The sequence below is a fragment of the Mauremys reevesii genome, linkage group 16 (genome assembly GCF_016161935.1).
Source record: "Mauremys reevesii isolate NIE-2019 linkage group 16, ASM1616193v1, whole genome shotgun sequence".
In the NCBI taxonomy this organism is placed as follows: Eukaryota; Metazoa; Chordata; order Testudines; family Geoemydidae; genus Mauremys; species Mauremys reevesii.
The window spans coordinates 40,908,699-40,929,339 of NC_052638.1; the positions used below are offsets into that span (position 1 = coordinate 40,908,699).

Here is a 20,641-nt window from a genome sequence, read left to right on the forward strand (position 1 = left end):
GACAAATCAAATACAGAACTCATACCAAACTGTGTAGCTGGGCAGTCCTTGGTCTGTGGTGTAATTTTCTATTCTCTGGTTCACAGAGCTTAATCATTATATACTGTCCTGTCTCTCCTCTCATACCTCTCTTCTTTTTTGTAAAGAGGAAAAGAAACGTAAGGAACGGGAAGATCAGATGTATCGTGAGCGTTTGCGGACGCTCTTCCTAATAGCTGTCGTCATGAGCCTGTTAAACTCACTGACCATCAGCGGGGTCAACATTTCCTGGAATGACTTTGTGAATGAGATGCTGGCGAAAGGGGAGGTCCAGAGCATTCAGGTGGTTCCAGAGAGTGATATTGTGCAAATCTATCTGCACCCAGGAGCAGTTGTATTTGGACGGCCTGTGAGTGTCTTTGTACAATTAGAATGAATAATTCCAGATTAAGCTGTTAAGAGTTTCTTAAATATATTTTCATTAAAGCCCTAGCTGCTGTTTTGCTCATTACTGATTTCCTTCTCCTCCTTGTGTTTGAAGTTCTGTGTGACTCTTGTCAGTTATACTGTACCAACTGAGAGATGAATGAGTCTTGTTTGTTTGTTTTGTTTTTATAAAGAATATTGCCTGAATCTCCCCCATCCCCAACTGGTTGGGAGAAAGTCAGAAAATCCATTGCAGATTTTGGAAAAGTTTGATTTTTTTTTTAATTATTCCTAATATTAGCACAATTTAAGATGATTCATGGAGCTAGGAATTGGTTGTAATTTTTTACCACTGGCTGGATTAGGAAAAACATCATATTCAAAGCAACCAATGTGGAAGCTAGTTCCAGATGTTTGACGAGCACTAATAGCACATGCCTTTTTATTTCTTTTTAAAACCAAAAGAAGTGTGAGTGCATGTTAGGACACAGGCTGCTGGGCTTGTCACCACTGAGAAACAGAAACTTGTGAGACAGTAAATTATTTCTCTGGTGATTGGCCTATTATTATTTGGATAGCTTCTGATCACTGAAATCCATTACCGTCTATGTGGTGTGCAGATGGTATCTAGGAAATCTACATTAAGCACAAGAAACTCGTTTCCTGTGGATTTCTGAGGTCTTCATGTGCAGAGCAAGTGCATGATTGTAGGCTCAAAGTATCAGTAAATGTGGGCTTTTGAAGGATTAAATCCAGCCTCTGACTTGCGTACAAAGTCCTTGCATCTCCTTGTCTGCAGACTAACTTCTTTGCTGGATTTCAGCCGATTTTGTCCTTACAATGACATCACTGTGAATTTTTAACTTTAAAAGAAGTGTTTTCTCCTTTAGTCCTCACTTCTGGTCCCATAGTCACTTTCTCACACTCCACTGGCAAGAGGGTGACCCATAATTTAGAGAAGCCTTTATTCTAACTATCCACTGTAGATAGGTGACCTAGCTTCTGCTTTATCCTCAGTCTGCAATGTGGTTCTCTTGATTTCATGTCCCCAGAGGCTTTCCCTGATGTACAGGATGCAGGTGGCAAATATTGACAAGTTTGAAGAGAAGCTGCGAGCAGCGGAGGAGGAGTTGAATATTGATGTGAAGGACAGGATCCCAGTCTCCTACAAGCGTACAGGCTTCTTTGGAAAGTATATTAACTAATCACTTATTTGTACTGTAGTAGTGCCTGGGGCCCCAGTCAGGGATCAGGGCCTCGCATTGTAGGGCATCCTACAAACACATAAGAGACGAAGAGACGGTCCCTGCCCTGAAGAGCTCACATGTGGCTTTCAGAAGTAGCCCCATCTTTAGAAGACATGTTAAAACTTAGGCCAGGTCTACACTACAAGTTTTTGTCATCGTAGCTATGTTGGTCAGTGTGTGAAAAAACACCCCCCCCCCCCCCCAGTCGACATAGCTATGTTGGCAAAACTTTGTAGTGTAGATGCAACTATGCTGACAGAGTGCTTTTGTCACGTAGTAATGTCATTCGGGGCGGTGGTGTTGCTGTGCCTGCAGAAAAACTCCTCCTCTTGGCGTGCAGAATAGAATCTGCACGTCTGAGGCAAAACCTATTTTCAGTCGCTATGGATTTTTGTAATACGTAGTAGTTTTCCTAATTGAGCACTTTGTCTTTAATCAATTATTATAGTGAAAACCATGATAAAACCCTTAACACAGTGGGCTCAACAAACATGATATTGGCCCCTCGTTTAAATTACCCATTGGAGTAGATCCATAATGAGCCTTCCCCAATTTATAATGCGTTAAAATTGACTGGTTTATTCTGAGGTGAGCCAGGTTATAAAAATAAATTCTTAGCTTTAGCCCACTACAACAGGAGCTGCAATTCAGACAGATAACAGGGTCTGACACTGACTCAGATTTACAGCCACATACTGAGCAGAACAGCTTTAATGATAAGACACAGCATGTCAATTAGATGAGCATTCTTATTAAATGTATAGACTTTTTTTTGTTATCCAAAACCAGGATCCTTTGTCAAAACAATTCAACAAAGGTTAACGTTTTAATTGTAATATGGGCCTCGAACGGGTGAGTGAGCAAAGAAAGGAAAAAAATCTGTCAATCAGCTGCTGGTTGGAATTTATTTTGTGTTTTCAAACACTAGCACCAACATTTTGTGGTCTGTTTTCTGCTGCTGTGGTTTATTTGTCCTTCTATTACAACTGGCAGCTTTTGCAAACCGAGATTTATGGAATCCAGGATGCAAAACAGATTTATAAAGCCCACTCACTGAGGATTTGAATGGGTCCAGAAGCACCTCTGTTCCTGTGAACAGATACCGTGTTGTACAGGGAAGCTTTCCATAAGAGTATGTGTGGAGACTCCACCAGAGGGAGTATTCTTAATTGTGTATTCTCTCTAATCCTTTAACAAAGATGTGTAATGTTGCAATCTTGTATCTGCCAACCCAAGAGGTCCCCACTCCACAAAGCAGGCATGATGTGTCAAGCTACCTTACTGGTTCAGAGGAACCATAGCTGTCTTTAAGCATTCCCTAGCCACATACTTGCAACAGAGTATCATGGTGGCAGCATTAACTGGATGTGCAAGGTTTCTGTTTTCTGTGGTTTGTGAAGTGCAGTGGACCAGACATATCTTTCCCTTAACAATCATGGTTGGCTATGGTGTGAAACTTCCTCTCCCGGAACTTCCACCATGGATGCAAAACATGCATTTCACGAATGTATTAGAAAATGCTTCATATAAAAGAGAAACCTGGGTATGGTCTTGTGTTGTGCTGCCAGGTCCTACAGCTGGCAATTTACTTGAATAAATGTTTCAAGATTCAGCAATTTGTTTTTAGTTTTTGATCATAAGGCCTGAGATCTCTACCTCAAATTTGTAAATTTAAAATTTTTGTGTACCAGCCCCAGGGAGCCTGTATTTCTAGCTGTTCTTTACCTTTCAGAACTGTTCTGCTGTGGTTCTGCTCTGAAAATAGAATCATAGGGTTGGAAGGGACCTCAGGAGGTCATCTAGTCCAACCCCCTGCTCAAAGCAGGACCAATCCCCAGATTTTTACCCCAGTTTCCCAAATGGCCCCCTCAAGGATTGAACTCACAACCCTGGGTTTAGCAGGCCAATGCTCAAACCACTGAGCTATCCCTCCCCACTTTTCTAAAGGTGACTTTCTAAAGGTGATATTGTGGGGTTCCATATTCTCAGTGGCTTCAAGACCTAGAGCCTGATCTGGTAAAGTGCTGAGTGCTGGCGACTCAAATTTTCTTCTTTCAGAGAACAGAGCATTTGGTACCTTGCAGGGTCAAGCCCCTTGTTTGCTCAGTTGACAAGTCAAATATGACTTCTTAACTGCCAGTGCTGCAGATTAAGGTCCACAAACCCAGCTGCATTCTTTCTGCCTCTTATTTCTCTTTGTATGGTACTTCTATGACCCCCCCATTACCATACTACCTGACTGCCATACAATCATTAATGTATTCATCCTCTTGAGAGGTAGCGCAGGGCTACTACTCCCATGTTACAGATGGGGGAACTGAGGTACAGAGAGGCTAAGTGACTTGGCCAAGGTCACACAGGAAGTCTCTAGCAGAACAGTGACTTGAACTGGGGTCTCATAAGTCCCAAACTACTGGACCATCCTTCCTCTTATTGCCAAAAAGATTCTGTAGTTGTAACTTAATGGAGAATGTTGTTGCTGATGCGGGAGACAGAATAAACTTTGGCTTATGTGCCTGGAGCCGCATTGGAGCCGTAGTGTCTGCCCCCCCCCCCCCCATTCGGACCAGCAGCACAAAGAGTCGAGGCAGCTGTCCTAAGGGGGCATCTGGGAATTCCCCTGGCAATGCTGGGTGCTGTGCTACCTGCTTCTGACATAAAGTAAGAGAGATGACCAGAGTGCCTTGCATTCCAGCAATCCCTGGCTCTGTAATGTCCCCCAGGGGGCCATTGCCAGCCAGCATAGATTAGAGCAGCCCTGAGGTGACTCTGATTTACACTGGGAGCCAAATTAGCCCTTGGCTGCCACCTTTGCCTGTTCCCCATCAGATTCTGAACTGATCTAGCATAGCCAATCTGTGAAGATCTAGCCCATTTGTTATGAGCAGATATGACTCTGAAAGAGATGGTAAGCCAGTGCCACTCTGGGTCTTATCTGTTTATCTTTTTTGTTATGTAATTGTTGGGGGTGTTCTATACAAAATTTATATTTTGCAAAATGTACCACATTCGCAGTCACTTCTCTGCCCATAGCTGCACTTCTAGCCTAACTGCCAGGACCTTTAAAATCCTGAAAACAGATAAGTTGGGAAATGTTTACTAACTTAATAACTGTCTCATGGCTAGATGCTTAAATTTGTACTTAACTAGCTGTTTTCTTTTCAGTGCCCTTTATGCCCTTGGAATGGCAGCTGTTGGTGTAGCCATATTGTGGTACATCTTCCGCCTTGCTGGGATGGCAGGAAGGGAAGGAGGATTCAGCGCCTTTGTAAGTAGTTTAGGTCCTGTATAATAGTTGTTCTAAAGCTCTTGGTTAGTCTCACTTTGTGCTGGCGCGATTTCCTGCTCTTTCCCTGATAAAGTCAACAGAGGACGAGAATTAGCTGATGCCAGAGACTGTGCGGTCCTGTCATATCTTGTATCTTTTCCTGATCAGCTGACTAGTTTGTACAGTAACTGGTTTCACTTGAGGCCCTCTTTCCCTGACTGCAAGAAGGGCTGAGCTCAGTGAATTTCCAGTGCAGTTTGCTATGCTATTTTCAAAACTCACTAATAAGTTGCAGCTGCGAATAGTGTATTTCATTTTGTCCTGCCAACAAGCCTCCCATACAGCCGGGAGTAGGAATCTCTGGGTTTTGCAAAATAACTTCTTGATTTTTTTAAAATATGCTCAAATTCTGGATTTCATTATGGGCTGGCGTCTCCCCGCCCATACCCCACTTGCAACATCAATCAAATCCCTCCCTCTCAATCAGCTGATACAACTTGCATAAGTCTGCTCTGGGTGCAGGAGCAGTAACTGAGGGGGCTTCTGGATGAAAGGAGTAGATACCTAAATCCCCCATTAAGGTGGTGCCCAGCAGCCCCTTCCTGTGCTCTCTTCATCTTGCTAGGAGTGACTTTTTTTTATGGAGTGCCATGTAACTGCTTGGATGGAAAGAAGTGCTTTAGCAAGCTTTGAGTGTAGGGGGGCTTTAAGGGCTAGATTCCTGTCTTTGTGGAGTGAGCACAATTAGCCCCTCCATGTTTAACTCTCTGAAGAAGCTGGCAGCTCTGAGGGCCTGAACTGCTTTAAACCTTTTTTTCCTCTTAAAAATAAAGAAAGAAAGTCTTAGCGGCTGTTTTCAGCAGCGCATAATAAGCAGTTACAAGGAGGGTGTTTAACTAAATTGTTGTTTTGACTGTCACTGTGGCTTAACACGCACCAGGAGGCTCAAATGTGGGGCCTGTTCTACTTGAGAGCCTATAGTTCCATTCCTGGACTGTCTTGGAACAACAACTGTGGCAGCAGCTCCTGGCGACGGTTGGCTGTGTGTGTTTGTGTATTTAGAACAGTGTTGATGATAAATACTCATTAATTCACATTATTTCTTCAAACTGTACCAGTAGTAACCAGCCCAAGTATGCTAAGGACTAAGGTCAATAAGAATTAGAGAGCAGGGGTTCTTGACAAACCCTACAGACTTGGGCAATCTGCACACGTTTTTGAATTAAATGCCCTCAGTTGATGTATGGGGGGAATTGCTGCAGGTTTCCTCTATGCCTCGTGCTAATAAAACCTTGGTTAATTAAATGGTTGAGTCACAGTACCAAACTCCAACATCCACAGGGGAAACCTTTTCATGAAAGTACATTACTGAACTTGGGGCCTAGAATCATTCTGCTCTGCTACAACAAGAGAGAGAGGGTGGGCATTGTAATGCACTTCATATGGGAAGATCACACATAACTCACTCATATATTATGCCTCCTCCCATTAAAAAAAACGAAAAAAGTGTATTCCACTGCCTGATCTTGCACAGCCTCTCCAGCGTGCCCCCCATCTCCCTCGTCAGGACTGTGCCCTCAGAATTCAGAGTGTGCTGTCCTCCACAGAACCAGCTGAAAATGGCTCGCTTTACCATTGTGAATGGGAAGTCTGGGAAAGGGATCAGCTTCAAGGATGTAGCAGGAATGCATGAGGCCAAAATGGAGGTCAAGGAATTTGTGGATTATCTGAAGGTAAGAACCTCAAATATGCTTGGTAAAGAGGTGGAAGTGGAGGGAGCAAATCTGCCGGACAGCCCATGTGAATTCAATGTGATTCCAGCAGTTACTGGGTTTCTTATCTGCATAAAGCAGGACAAGAGGAGGTGGTAGAGATTCTCTCTGCTGAAAGAGAGTGTTTGACTCAAGAGCTGATTAGCTTGTGGCGCCTGTCCTTTGTGAATAAGATGCCCGGTGCCGGCAGTGCTTCAAGTGTCCTGTAATCCCCTCCTCTGCCTTTCCTCCACCCCAAAAGAGAGAAATAAAATACAAGTTTTGGTGTGTTTGCCAGTGGTGCCCTGGAATAGTCTGGCAGCCTGGGCTCCGTCTTCTTCTTTGTCCTGTGGGGGCATTGAGCAGCCTCTGTTTTAACGAGCTGATTGTCTTCCAAGGCTTTGGTCAGTGATGGCAAAAGCCAGACTCTGTATTGTCTGGTTCCTGAGGGAGAAAGGACAGACTGCTGTTCACATGAGTCCTGAGCCAGCAGCTGTTGCTGCTGTGACATATGTTGGGAAAAGCATCCAGTGAACCTCTGCACAAGTCTTTTCTTCCAGAACCACTGCTCGTGAGCCCAGATGCCTGATGGAATTGTGTTGTAATTCTAGAGCCCAGAGCGCTACCTCCAGCTTGGGGCCAAAGTGCCCAAAGGTGCCTTGTTACTTGGACCACCAGGCTGTGGAAAGACCTTGCTGGCAAAGGCAGTGGCTACAGAAGCACAAGTGCCGTTCCTGGCGATGGCCGGCTCTGAGTTTGTGGAGGTAATAGGAGGTAAGTCCTCTGACCTTCTGCTAGGAAAAAAAGAGAAGATGTAAATCAATCTGTGGTGGGAGCACACAAGGTTGCTGCCATCTAGAGTAAGTGTTATCCATGTCTGTGACAAGGAACTGAACTCATAGTTGTCTTTGCATGGGGAGTGTTTGAGCAGGACTGAGTGTTTCTGCAGAGGGTATAAAACACTCTGTCATCAGTAGACAGTGCCATTAGTGCAGCTATGGGAACGTAAAATCCTTCCCTCTCACCTGCTCATCTGTTTAGAAGAGAGTTCTTTGTCCTGTTGTCTACACAAAACCTTCATCAGAGAGAGTCTGGTTTCCTCAGACTCTTCTGGAACATTCCTTACTACCTAGGATATGGTGTGGGAACTCCTATGCATCTTTCTTTCTTTCTGATAACACCCACACATGGCACTTGCTCTTTGGGGTAGAGCCTTTACTCTAAAACCATCCGTTCACTGGCTTCCCTGCCCTTACATATGCTCTCATGTCTTGTCTTGTCTTTCAAAAAGCTAAATCGCCCCCGTTGAGGCTGCCCTCTTTGTACGTATCAGTGGATTTCCAGTGCACGAGTATAATGCTCTTGCCAACGGGGAACGCTGGAACGGCATATAGCTGCCCCCAGTCCTTAAAGCACAGCACAGCTAACATAGCTAAGCATTTAAACGCCTAACCCTGTGAAAGCAGCAGGTGTGCCTGTTTGCAGTTGGGTGCGGAGCTTTTCCTAGAGCAGCTGTGCAGACAGACTGACATATTGAGTTCAGCTGGAGAGGCCATGTGATCCAGTGGATAGGGACTCAGGATACCTGGGTTCTAGTCCCTAACCCACGAGGGGACCTAGGCCAAGTGTTTCTCTGTCTCTCTTTCCCCCCAGCCTTTGTCTATCTTGCCTGTTTAGATTGTAAGCTCCTCGGGGCAGGGACTGTTGCTTCCTGTGTGTGTACAGGGCCTGGGCACTATCTCGGTTGGGGCCTCTGGGTACTGCTGTACTAGAGATAATTAAAATACATAGCAAGTAAGGATTGATTCCTGCAAGTCTCTCTTCATCTTACTCTTTGCCCTTCTCTAGGTCTTGGAGCTGCTCGTGTACGGAGCCTTTTCAAAGAAGCCAGGGCTCGTGCCCCGTGTATTGTGTATATTGATGAAATAGATGCTGTGGGTAAGAAACGCTCAACCAACATGTCCGGCTTTTCCAATACTGAGGAGGAGCAGACCTTAAACCAGCTGCTGGTAGAAATGGATGGTTAGTATTCCTCTCACCCAGCCAGGGATGAGGCCTTTTCTGCCTCCATAAGGACTCAGCTTCTTAAACATGCATTTCCACCCCTACCGATCATGTTACTTTACCGTTCTCCTCATGTTTAAGTATTTTCTCGTTTTGCCCATTGACTTGAACTCCATTTTCCCCCTCCCCATGCCAGTGTCTCCTACTGCGTCAGGCTGCAGCTCACACAATGCTCCCTGTCCAAGGCGGCCACCCTCTAAGCCTCCAACTCAGATTGTGTCGCCTATGGGTCCCACTCCAGATGACAGGTGAAATCTATGGCTCTCGAACACCTGTAGGGAGCGGGACCCTGGCATTGAAAGTTTGACACCCTGAGAACTATGAAAAAGAGTCCATGTGGCCTCACTTGGCCTTGTTCTGAAATAGCAGGTATATCACTCAGAGGGAATGTCTACACGGCAAGTAAAACCCATGGCTAGCCCATGCCAGCTAACTTGGGCTGCAGGTGTGTAGACCAATTGTGGTGTAGACACTCAGGCTGGAGCCTGGGCTCTAACACCCTGCAAGCTCAGCAGTCCCAGAGTGCAGCCAGAGTCCAAACACCTACGCTGCAATTTAAAAAGCCCCTTAGCCCATAGGCAACAACTTCCCCTGTTCCCGGTGGATGCTCGACCCCCTGCCCCGCACTGCCCTCGCCCCACCCCCATTCCACCCCTTCCCCAAACAGCTGTTTGGCGGTGGCTGGGTGGGAAGCACTGGAAGGTAGGTGGAGGAGCAGAGACACGGCGTGCTCAGGAGAGGAGGAGGAGGAGGAGGAGATGGAGCGGGGGGTATGAGGAGCTTGGCTGCTGGTGGGTGCAGAGCACCTGCTAATTTTTCCCCGTGGGTGCTCCAGCCCCGGAGCACCCATGGAGTCGCAGCCTATGCCTTAGCCCGAGCCCCAGTTGGCACAGGCCAGCCGGGGGTTGGGGAGGTGAGTTTAATTGCAGTGTAGATGTATCCAGAAGAGTTATTTTATTTTTCTGTTATGTTCTACTTGCTCCCCCTCCATCAGTCGCTATATTGAGCGTGTGTCGTAGGGCGAGCAGAAGCAGCTGCATCTCTTCAGCAGAGAGCTTCTCAAAGCTAAGTGCTTTACACTTGTTCCTGTTTTCCCTCTTTCTCCCCCCAGCCTGCCCAGCCATGCCCACAAGAAACTCTGTGAAGAGTCCTCTGGGACTTCAGTTTTCACCTCACGCCCCCTCACCACACTCCATTTTTCCTCAGTATGCTGAAAGGCCCCACGTCGTAGCAACCATTCCTTTGTCTTTGGAAGACTGGACATGACTCTCTTCAGAGCCTGTAGTTGCTAGAGAGTAATTGGAGACTTCTAGGAGACAGACTTCGGACTTGATTTCTGCACGGTCACTGGATCATTGGGCCAGCCCTCATGAAAGTTTAATATAGAATTGGAAAGAGGATATAATCTCGGGCTACTAACAGCAATAGGACTAAAATTAAAATCCTCAGGTTTAGTGGTAACTTTAAAGGCTATGAGGCAGATGGGAGCTTGCTGTGGTGTCCTGAGGCAGTATGTGCACTGGAGATAACTTTGACATCATCTTGCAGCCTGCTAATAAAACCAAGGCAACATGTGCATCAAAGATGGGGCTGGAGGAGGCCAGGAAGCCCAGAGACGCTCTTAATGCACAATGTAATTGTTTCAGCTCAGAAATATGTCTTCCCACTGGTGACAGGATGGAGATAATTTACAGCCCTGAAGAAGTAAAGTAAAGCTAGTCTGCGTCAAGGGCAGAACTATCTTTCGAGGGTAACATTTGGGGTTTGCCAGCCATTAAATATTGTTTAATACTTGTTACAACCTGTCCAAGACAGGTAATTTTAAAGCTTGATGGGATTTAAAATTGAGTTGTCCCAGAGGGGCATAAGCAACGTAGTAAATTTCCTCTGCTGTCCTCTAACTTAATCTCCACCTTCCCGGCTTTGCTAGGAAATCCACTTCCGAATCAGGGGAGACAGCCTTGTAGTTTGCAAGCAAGCCCTGCCCAGCCTCTGAATGTCTTTCTGCCTAGACCCCACCTGGTGTCAGCCCTGCTTATTTTGGGCATTTACAAAGACACTTGATGGGATGAAGGAAAATGCACATTTGACTGCTCTTTCTAACTGAGGTCTGTCAGCCCCTACCGCACTAACCCAACTTGCATTACTTCTGTAGCTGTCTTATTACTGTAGAGCAGAACAAAGAATAGATGTGTCAGGGCTCTGCCCAGCAGGGAATGGTTCAGATTCTAGGATACATTTGGTGGGAGAGATCCCTCTTTTCCCCTGTTTAGTCATGAAATTTGCTGCCTCCCCAAATTGTCTCCATGCAAGAAATTCAGTGCAGCAGTGAGGTGTGAGGAACACTTCTCCTGCAGGCCTTTCTGGGATCTGAACTCCAGGCTACTTCCTGGGGTGCAGTCAGGAAGGAGATTGGAATTTGACTCACTGCTGAGCTGAGAGCAGAGCAGCTTCTGCAATTTGTGCCCCACAAAGTTCCTGTTCCTTAGTGAGGCTGCCCCATAGGAGGATGCTTTAATGTAAGCCTTAGCTTCTTGGCGAGAGAAGTTGCACTAGCTGCCTGCTCATCAGAATGTACCTGTGATCCCCTGCGTCTCACACAAGATTGTCAGTGTTATGGATTTGTACCCTCTCTCCTGAGGAGAGAGGAATTGAAGCTAGAGCGCAGTATGGGGTGAGGAGGGACATGGACTGTCTTATAGTGCAGCGGGCCACAGGGTGCCACTGTTTCAGCATGGGTTCTGTGACCACCCTGCAGGAGGGGGGAGTGAGCTGTGAGTTTGCCTTGAGTAGTCAGACAGCTGAGTGCCTTGTGCACAGGAACGTCCTTGAAGCTGATGCACAGTGCGCTGGAGGCTCCATGGGCCAGGGTTCCAAATGCACTCCGAATCCATGCTCGCCGTCCCCGATGCTTTGTGCGTACCTCAGCTTTGGAAAACTTGACCAAAGATGTAACCTTACTTGGGCTTGGCATTACCACCTCAGCTGTATAATGCACAATAGGTTTCTTGGTGGGCCCCAGCCCAGCTACTGTCCATGGCCATCCTCATTTTAATGCAGCAGGGTGACCTGGAAAGACACTACATCCCAGCATAAGCTGCTGCATCATGATTCAAGTAGAGGGCCATTGGACCAAAATGAAGTTCCCCATTCTGGGAAGTGTAGTCCGCCCCACCCCCCCTTCTCCTTATTAAATACATGCTTTACAGGAAGTCTTTACTAACGCACTGATGGATTCTCTTCACTCTGTTGCCACAGGCTGCCTTCTGAAAAGAAATATTTATTTATTTGTATTACTGTAGTGCCCAGGAGTCCTAGTCATGGACCAGGACCTCAGTATACTAGGCACTGTGCAGACCAAGAACAAAAAGGGTCCCTGGCTCCTAACGAGTTTACAATCTGAGTATAAGACAAGAAACAGCAGATGGAGACAGAGTGATGGGGGAGTACAAGGAAATAGTGAGACACTAGGTCAGCATGATATGCCATGGTCTCAGCACACCAGCATCCTAACCAGTGTCACATTTTTTGGAGGCATCATGGAAAAGGAGAGATTGAAAGAGGATGAATTAATTTTGCAGATGTTTACGGGGAGCTTCTCCCAAGTATGAGGGACAGCATCAGAGAAAGCACAAAGGTGTTTGTTTGAAAATGTATCAAGTGGGGGATGGAGAATGATATGATATGGACCAATTGGTTGCTTGAGTTGACATCTTAATAGTGAATGAGAGATGACTGGTCAGGTGGGGTGGGCCATGAAGGGTGTAGAAAGTGAAGACCGGCAGCTTATGTTTAATGGAAAGAGAAGGGGGAGCCAGTGAGGGGATGAAAAGTGCGGGTGGGGAGTGACATAGTCAAAGTGACAGGCTAGGAGACTGAATTTGGCGGCAGCGTTATGAATGGATACAAGTGAGATAAGATTGCATTTGTAAAGGCCAGAGAGAAGGATGTTGCAGTAACGGAGATGTGAACCTGGATGAGAGTTTTACCTGTATGGCTATAAATAATACGGCTTGTTAATAATCAAAAGCCTAACTACAAAAAGGGGAATAACTAGCTAGGTGTTAGTACCGCTGAAAAGAATCAGGATTTTAGTGGTTCACAAATTGAATATTAGTCAACAGTGCAATGCAGTTCTAAAAAAAGCTAATATAATTCACCCTCTTTCAGAACTCTTGGCATTCACCCAAGAGTTCTGAAAGAACTCAAATGTGAAGTTGTGGAACTAGTAACTAATAGTTAATATTAATTAATAGTTGTAACCTGTCCTTTAAATCGGCTTCGGTACCCAATGACTGGAAGTTAGCTAATGTAACGCCAATATTTAAAAAGGGCTCTAGGGGTGATCCCGGCAATTACAGACCGGTAAGTCTAACGTCGGTACCGGGCAAATTAGTTGAAACAATAGTAAAGAATAAAATTGTCAGACACATAGAAAAACATAAACTCTTGAGCAATAGTCAACATAGTTTCTGTAAAGGGAAATCGTGTCTTACTAATCTATTAGAGTTCTTTGAAGGGGTCAACAAACATGTGGACAAGGGGGATCCGGTGGACATAGTGTACTTAGATTTCCAGAAAGCCTTTGACAAGGTCCCTCACCAAAGGCTCTTATGTAAATTAAGCTGTCATGGGATAAAAGGAAAGGTCCTTTCATGGATTGAGAACTGGTTAAAGGACAGGGAACAAAGGGTAGGAATTAATGGTAAATTCTCAGAATGGAGAGGGGTAACTAGTGGTGTTCCCCAAGGGTCAGTCCTGGGACCAATCCTATTCAATTTATTCATAAATGATCTGGAGAAAGGGGTAAACAGTGAGGTGGCAAAGTTTGCAGATGATACTAAACTACTCAAGATAGTTAAGACCAAAGCAGATTGTGAAGAACTTCAAAAAGATCTCACAAAACTAAGTGATTGGGCAACAAAATGGCAAATGAAATTTAATGTGGATAAATGTAAAGTAATGCACATTGGAAAAAATAACCCCAACTATACATACAACATGATGGGGGCTAAATTAGCTACAACGAGTCAGGAAAAAGATCTTGGAGTTATCGTGGATAGTTCTCTGAAGATGTCACGCAGTGTGCAGAGGCGGTCAAAAAGCAAACAGGATGTTAGGAATCATTAAAAAGGGGATAGAGAATAAGACTGAGAATATATTATTGCCCTTATATAAATCCATGGTACGCCCACATCTCGAATACTGTGTACAGATGTGGTCTCCTCACCTCAAAAAAGATATTCTAGCACTAGAAAAGGTTCAGAAAAGAGCAACTAAAATGATTAGGGGTTTAGAGAGGGTCCCATATGAGGAAAGATTAAAGAGGCTAGGACTCTTCAGTTTGGAAAAGAGAAGACTAAGGGGGGACATGATAGAGGTATATAAAATCATGAGTGATGTTGAGAAAGTGGATAAGGAAAAGTTATTTACTTATTCCCATAATACAAGAACTAGGGGTCACCAAATGAAATTAATAGGCAGCAGGTTTAAAACAAATAAAAGGAAGTTCTTCACGCAGCGCACAGTCAACTTGTGGAACTCCTTACCTGAGGAGGTTGTGAAAGCTAGGACTATAACAATGTTTAAAAGGGGACTGGATAAATTCATGGTGGCTAAGTCCATAAATGGCTATTAGCCAGGATGGGTAAGAATGGTGTCCCTAGCCTCTGTTCGTCAGAGGATGGAGATGGATGGCAGGAGAGAGATCACTTGATCATTGCCTGTTAGGTTCACTCCCTCAGGGGCACCTGGCATTGGCCACTGTCGGTAGACAGATACTGGGCTAGATGGACCTTTGGTCTGACCCGGTACGGCCTTTCTTATGTTCTTATGTTCTAATTCTGGGGTATAGTGAAGGAAGTGTCAGATGTAAGACACAGGAAGTAATTGTCCTGCCCTACTTGGCACTGGTGAGGCCTGTGTCCAATTCTGGACGTCACACTTTAGGAAAGATGTGGTTAAAATGGAGAGAGTCTAAAAGAGAGCAACAAAAATTATACAAAGTTTTAGAAAACCTGACCTAGGAGGAAAAGCGAATAATTAAAAAAAAAACAAAAAAACCCACGTGGGGGTGTTTAATTTTGAGAAAAGAAGATGAAGAAGGGACCTAAATAAGGCTACGTCTACACTACCCGCCGTATCGACGGGTAGCGATCGATTTTTCAGGGATCGATATATCGCGTCTCATCTAGACGCGATATATCGATCCCCGAACGCGCTTCTATCGATTCCGGAACTCCACCGCCGCGAACGGTGGTGGCGGCGTCGACATGGAGAGCCCCGGACATCGATCCCGCGCCGTGAGGACGGGTAAGTTATCGATATAAGATACTTCGACTTCAGCTACGTTATTCACGTAGCTGAAGTTGCGTATCTTATATCGATTTTTCCCCTTAGTGTAGACCAGCCCTTAGTCTTCAAATATGTTAGGACAATGATCAGTTGTTATCTAGTGAAGATAGGACAAGAAGTAATGGGTTTAATCTGCAGCAAAGGAGATTTAGGTTAGATATTAGGAAAAACTTTCTAGCTCTTAGAGTAGTTAAGCTCTGGAATAGGCTTCCAAGGGAGGTTGTGGAATCCCCGTTGGAAGTTTTAAAGAGCACAAACACCAGTCAGGGATGATCTGGGTTTACCTGGTCCTTCAGCACAGAAAGCTGGATTAGATGACCTCTTAAGGTCCCTTTGGGCGCTACATTTCTGATGATGTGTTTCTATAGGACAGGCTGTATCTCAGAGATCGTATGCAGAGAGAATCTGCAAGATTTACACATAGTTTGGATGTGAGGACCTAAGGGATCTGAGCTGGATGTGCAGGTTATGCTCCTGAGTGACAGGCAGGATGGTGGTATTGTCCATAGTGATAGAGAAGGGTGGGGGCAAGGTGGATTAGGAGCTCTGTTTTAGCTATGTTGATCTTGAGCTGACACTAGACATTAATGAGTAGGTGTCAGAGGCAGGCCAAGATTAGTTTGGACAGAAGAGATAGTTTGGAGTAGAGGTAAATCTGTGAGTCATAGAATATCTTATATTTGTGTTCGTGCCTGAGATTACCCAGAGATAAGGTATAGAGGAAAAAAGAGAAGGGAACCAAAGACAGAGCCCCAGGGAATCCCCCAAAAAGCTGGAGGGGGGTGAGGCAGATCCTTTGAAGGAGCAATTAAGCCCAGCTAAACTGGGTGAATGTAAGTTTGCATCTTGTTAATTTCACTGTGCAATTCAGAGTATGATTGTGATGTTCCTCATGCATACAGGCGACCTTGCTCTCCATCAGATCTGTGACAGTGTTCTGCAAGTTCTGGTTATGCAGCAAGGGAAGAATAGGCCACTGATCAAAGATGCCTGGTGTTGTATTTACAAGTTGTTCAAATTGCCTGGCAATATTAGTAAATTTAACTCTTTTTCTCAGAACAGATAAGCAGGGTTTGAATAGTGAATTTTCTGAGCACAAACAACTAAACAGCAGACAAGGAAGCACAATCCCTACAACTCTTCTGCAATGTCTGAATAGATGAGACCTTTAAGGCCAAGATCCTTTTTGCATTACATGAACGTTAGAGCCAATAACACTTTTCAGAAGCAGTTATTTGCCCTGAGTCCCTGGCAAAATCTCCCTCTTCCCAGCTCTTGTGTTGTGAGCCAGTTGTTGGCCTGACAGCTGCTGGCCCCCCCGCACAGTGGCTGTATTTCAGTGAAGCTATATGTGTACGGCTGAGGTACTCTGTTACAGGAGTGGTGGAGGAAGCAGGGGACTTGTTAAATCAACCAAATCCTCTTCACCATTTCCTTGAAATGGTTTGTCTCACAAGTGCTGCAGACAAGAAGGTTTTTCAAGCTGGATTCCCAGCACTAGCTTTAATTCGCTGTCACGGACTCTTAGGTGTTACTTTTATAGACTGTTCACTGTGACTGATGCTTGCATGCTGAGGCCAAAGCATGTTAATAGCCAGGTGACATCAGTTGGGAGGATTAATATAGATTTAAGTCTGCTGATCTAGATTTCCTGGAGCTGTGTGTTTCCCACCCACTGGGACCCAGACTGAAAGCGAGTGTGGCAGAGGCTGATGCAAGGAGGGTGCAGTCAGTGGTTTTTGTTTTTGTTTGTTCTAATGGTTTGACCTATTTTAAGACTGTGTCTTCCCAGCTGCAGAGCAGATGATGCACTGTACATTCTAATCCTGCCCTGTGAATAAAGCTTGTTAGCCCCCAGGTGACTGCCAGTCTCTCTACTTATTTATCACGCTCTAAAGTGCAGTGTAAAACATGACCAAAGAATGATCGTGCTTCATCCTTGTCAGGAACCTATTTAGAAGGCATCCTTTGGGGAGGAAGAACTGAAGTTCACTGTAGAACAAGTTGCTTTTTGCTATAGGGCCATTTGTCTGACTTACCTGTAACCTTAAACTCTCCACTGAGCTATAGGATATTGACCCATTTGGCAGCTTCGCTGTTGGAATTGTGGAATGCTCACTCATCCCTTCCCCTGGAAGCTTGCTGCATGCCTTACAGCTCCGAGGGCTCTTGATGTCTGCTGGTGTAAGACAAGTGTATTAAGGTGACCCATGTCCATAGGCATCTGAGCACCTGATGGAATATAATAAGCAGCATGGCCTGGTGCCTCAATGTGGCACTTCTGCTCTCCCCTAAGCTACACGAGCAACTGCCCCTTCATACCTTACTCCTGCCTTTGGCACCATGCCTTCCATGAGGCCCCCAACACATGAAACCTTGCCTGCCAGGCTCCCTCCCTACAAGCCCCACACCAGCACCACAGGTTTATTAGCCCTATAACTCCCTTTTATCCTTATCAGCATGAAAAGCAAACCCAGTGCAAATCATGTCACCCGGGAGCTGTGTGCTGAACATCGCTGCTCAGTCACTTTTTTTGTTGCATTCTGTCTCTTGTCTGTATGTTGTTTGTTCAGGTTGTAAGCTCCTCGGGCTTGGACTCTTTATTCCTGTGTATAGCGCACCTGGGATGCCTTTGTTTACCAAGGGGTGCAAGGAAAGACCAAAATCCATAACCCACTTCTAATCACACACACCCCTCTAGGCCTCCCTTCACACATTACTAAAAAGAAGCAAATGTCTTCAACCTCGCCTTCCCCAAAGGATGCCACAGATGTCCTGTGGCTGAATGTTGTAAAGCTGTGGATGGAATTCTCCACTTCCCATTGCGCCTCAGCAACAAGAAGCCTGCACTGTACATTACGATACAGAAACCCTTTACCTTCATGTCTGCTCTTCTTCTGCTGCAGGGATGGGAACCACAGATCATGTCATAGTGTTGGCTTCCACCAACCGTGCTGACATCTTGGATAATGCTCTGATGAGACCCGGGAGGCTTGACAGACACATTTTTATTGATCTTCCCACACTTCAGGTATGTATCCCCTCGCACCATCTGTGTGTGTGAATCTGGTGTCACAATTCTTCACTTTTTGGTCAGTATCTGTGCTGGCACAGTCCAAGGTTGGCAGTAGTGGGAACGGCAATCCTGTGTTGCCCATCTTACCACTTGTGTCCTAAGCCAAAGACCCAATATATGAATGCAGTAGCCCACTGTACAGAGACTCCGTGGTATTAGCGCCTCCCTTTGCTTCAATCTGGCCTTGATGGAGAGCTGTGCTTTGGAGTTCTCCTTTTGTCATGGAGACAGCAATTTCATGCATATCTGTATCCTCTCTCCATGAAACTAGGAGCTGCCTAAACTGGTTCTCTAGCCAATACTGCCTGTCTGGGCAGAGCCCAGGTTAGTAATGCACCTTCACCATTCATTCCTGTGTGTTACCTGCAGTGCTTAATTTGTGCTGGGGCCTGGCAGGTCAGAGCCCCGGCGCCCCTGGGCCTGGCGGGTCAGAGCCCCAGCATCCCTGGGCTTGCTGCGTCAGTTATGAAAGTAAAAAAAAAAAAAAATTGCTTGAGCCCCAGCTCCTCTTTCATTATAAATGAAGCACTAGTTACCTCACTCTCTGTCTTGCTTGTGTTTGGATACCCACTCTCTTCCTTGCAGCCTGCTTGGCGTGCGTATCCTCCTGAACCATGAGCGCAGTCAGATCCACTTAGCAGTGGGAGTCCCACGTGTTTGCTAGGATGGGACTTGTAGCAGAGTCTGGACACAGACTCTGAAAGCAGCAAGGAAGACTCACTCTTCCAGCAGATTGTCTCCTCCTTCCATCTGCGGCTTTACCGTCATCCACAGACTTTTCATTTAAAATACCTTAAATGCTTGATACAATCTGGCACCGGAAATATGAACTGTGCAGCTGCCCCGAAGGAGGAGGGGGTAAACCCCTGGCAACGGAACTCATTGTTTTAATCAGGATCTCCTGGACCAGCTGAATGAGTCACACTTTGGCCCCTTGCCAGCTCTCATCTAGCCCCCCAACTTAATCTAAGAAATGGCCACATGCCGCACAGCAAGTAGGAGACGTCTTCCCAGTGGCAGGAGAGGGAGCAGGCTTTGGGCTGGGAGCTCCTGATTCCTTTGCTGTAAGTGCTGTGCTGTTAAAGAAATGTTCAGAGATCAGTGAGGGTGAAAGTTGGGAGGGGGGAGAGTTCCCCTTGGAGAGAGGAGCCGGTGACTCATTGTAAGCCTCCATATGTCTGTCCTGAATTTGAAAGCTCTGTGTCCCTGGTGAAATCAAAACTGATAAATACTTTGAGGGCTCAAAGCAGGGCATCTCTGCCCTCTTGTGGCTGGCCCTCATCACAGCTTTCGTAATGTACTAGTCACTTGTGCTTCTTACCTCCGGCTTCCCAGTGATGTAGCTTACTGCCGTGTGTGATGGGGGGACATTTATTCCCCCTAATCTCACCTCCAGGTGACAGTGGTGCCAGGTTTTTGGGCTGGGGCGCTAACCCCTCCATGCAAACGCTCTTCCTTTTCATTACAGGAGAGAAGAGAGATCTTCGAACAGCACCTGAAGAGTCTGAAGCTGACCCAAGCTGGCAGCTTCTATTCCCAGCGCCTGGCTGAGCTCACCCCGGGGTTCAGTGGTACGAGCCAGCCTTGTTCCTTAGGCGGGGGTTGAGGCACTGTAAGGGTTTCCTTGTTTGTGAACTCAAGGGTTGGTTGTTTTAGCCCAGGGGTGGGCAAACTTTTTGGCCCGAGGGCCACATCGGGGTTGCAAAACTGTCTGGAGGGCCGGGTAGGGAAGGCTGTGCCTCCCCAAACAGCCTGGCCCCCGCCCCCTATCTGAACCCTCCCACTTCCCGCCCCCTGACTGTCCCCCTCAGAACCCCCCTCTATTCCTTGTCCCCTCACATCCCCTGCCCCGAACTGCTCCCCCCAGGACCCTACCCCCTATCCAACTCCCCCTGCTCCCTGTCCCCTGACTGCCCCACCCCCTATCCCCACCCCTGCCCCCTGACAGGCCCCCCCAGGGCTCCCATGCCTATCCAACCCCACGCCCCATCCCCTGACCACCGCCGAACCTCCGCCCTATCCAGTCGCCCTCTTCTCCCTGTCCCCTGACTGCCCCCAGGACCTCTTGCCCCTTATCTAACCTTCCCCCCACACACACTCCCTGGCCCCTTACCATGCCGCTCAGAGCAGCAGGACTGGCTTAGTGGAAAGCCTGAGAGGTGGGTGGGTGCAAGCCATGCTGCCCACGCGGTGGCATGGCTGCGGGGAAGGGGGAACAGCAGGGGAGGGGCCGGGGGTAGCTTCCCCAGCCGGGAGCTCAAGGGCCGGGCAGGACAGTCCTGCGGGCTGTAGTTTGCTCACCTCTGTTTTAGCCACACCCTCCTTTACAAAAAAAACAGGAGTACTTGTGGCACCTTAAAGACTAACAAATTTATTTAAGCTTTCGTGAGCTACAGCTCACTTCTTCGGATGCATACAATGTCTGTTGGTCTGAGTGGTTTTATTTCCTCTCTTCTCCCTCTCCTGTTGAAATGGC

The 20,641-nt window shown here is 46.4% G+C and overlaps 1 protein-coding gene across 3 annotated transcripts in view; it reads left to right on the plus strand.

Annotated features, from left to right (window-relative positions):
• The window catches only part of SPG7 (SPG7 matrix AAA peptidase subunit, paraplegin), a 68,446-nt gene that overhangs the window by 33,783 nt on the left and 14,022 nt on the right, over window positions 1-20,641 (plus strand). For all 3 annotated transcript variants that reach the window (XM_039503588.1, XM_039503586.1, XM_039503587.1), the window contains exons 4-11: window positions 147-388; window positions 1,458-1,597; window positions 4,818-4,920; window positions 6,528-6,653; window positions 7,283-7,445; window positions 8,520-8,693; window positions 17,996-18,120; window positions 19,634-19,736. In XM_039503588.1, coding sequence (XP_039359522.1) covers window positions 147-388; window positions 1,458-1,597; window positions 4,818-4,920; window positions 6,528-6,653; window positions 7,283-7,445; window positions 8,520-8,693; window positions 17,996-18,120; window positions 19,634-19,736 — 1,176 coding nt within the window. The remainder of the gene's footprint in view (window positions 1-146; window positions 389-1,457; window positions 1,598-4,817; window positions 4,921-6,527; window positions 6,654-7,282; window positions 7,446-8,519; window positions 8,694-17,995; window positions 18,121-19,633; window positions 19,737-20,641) is intronic.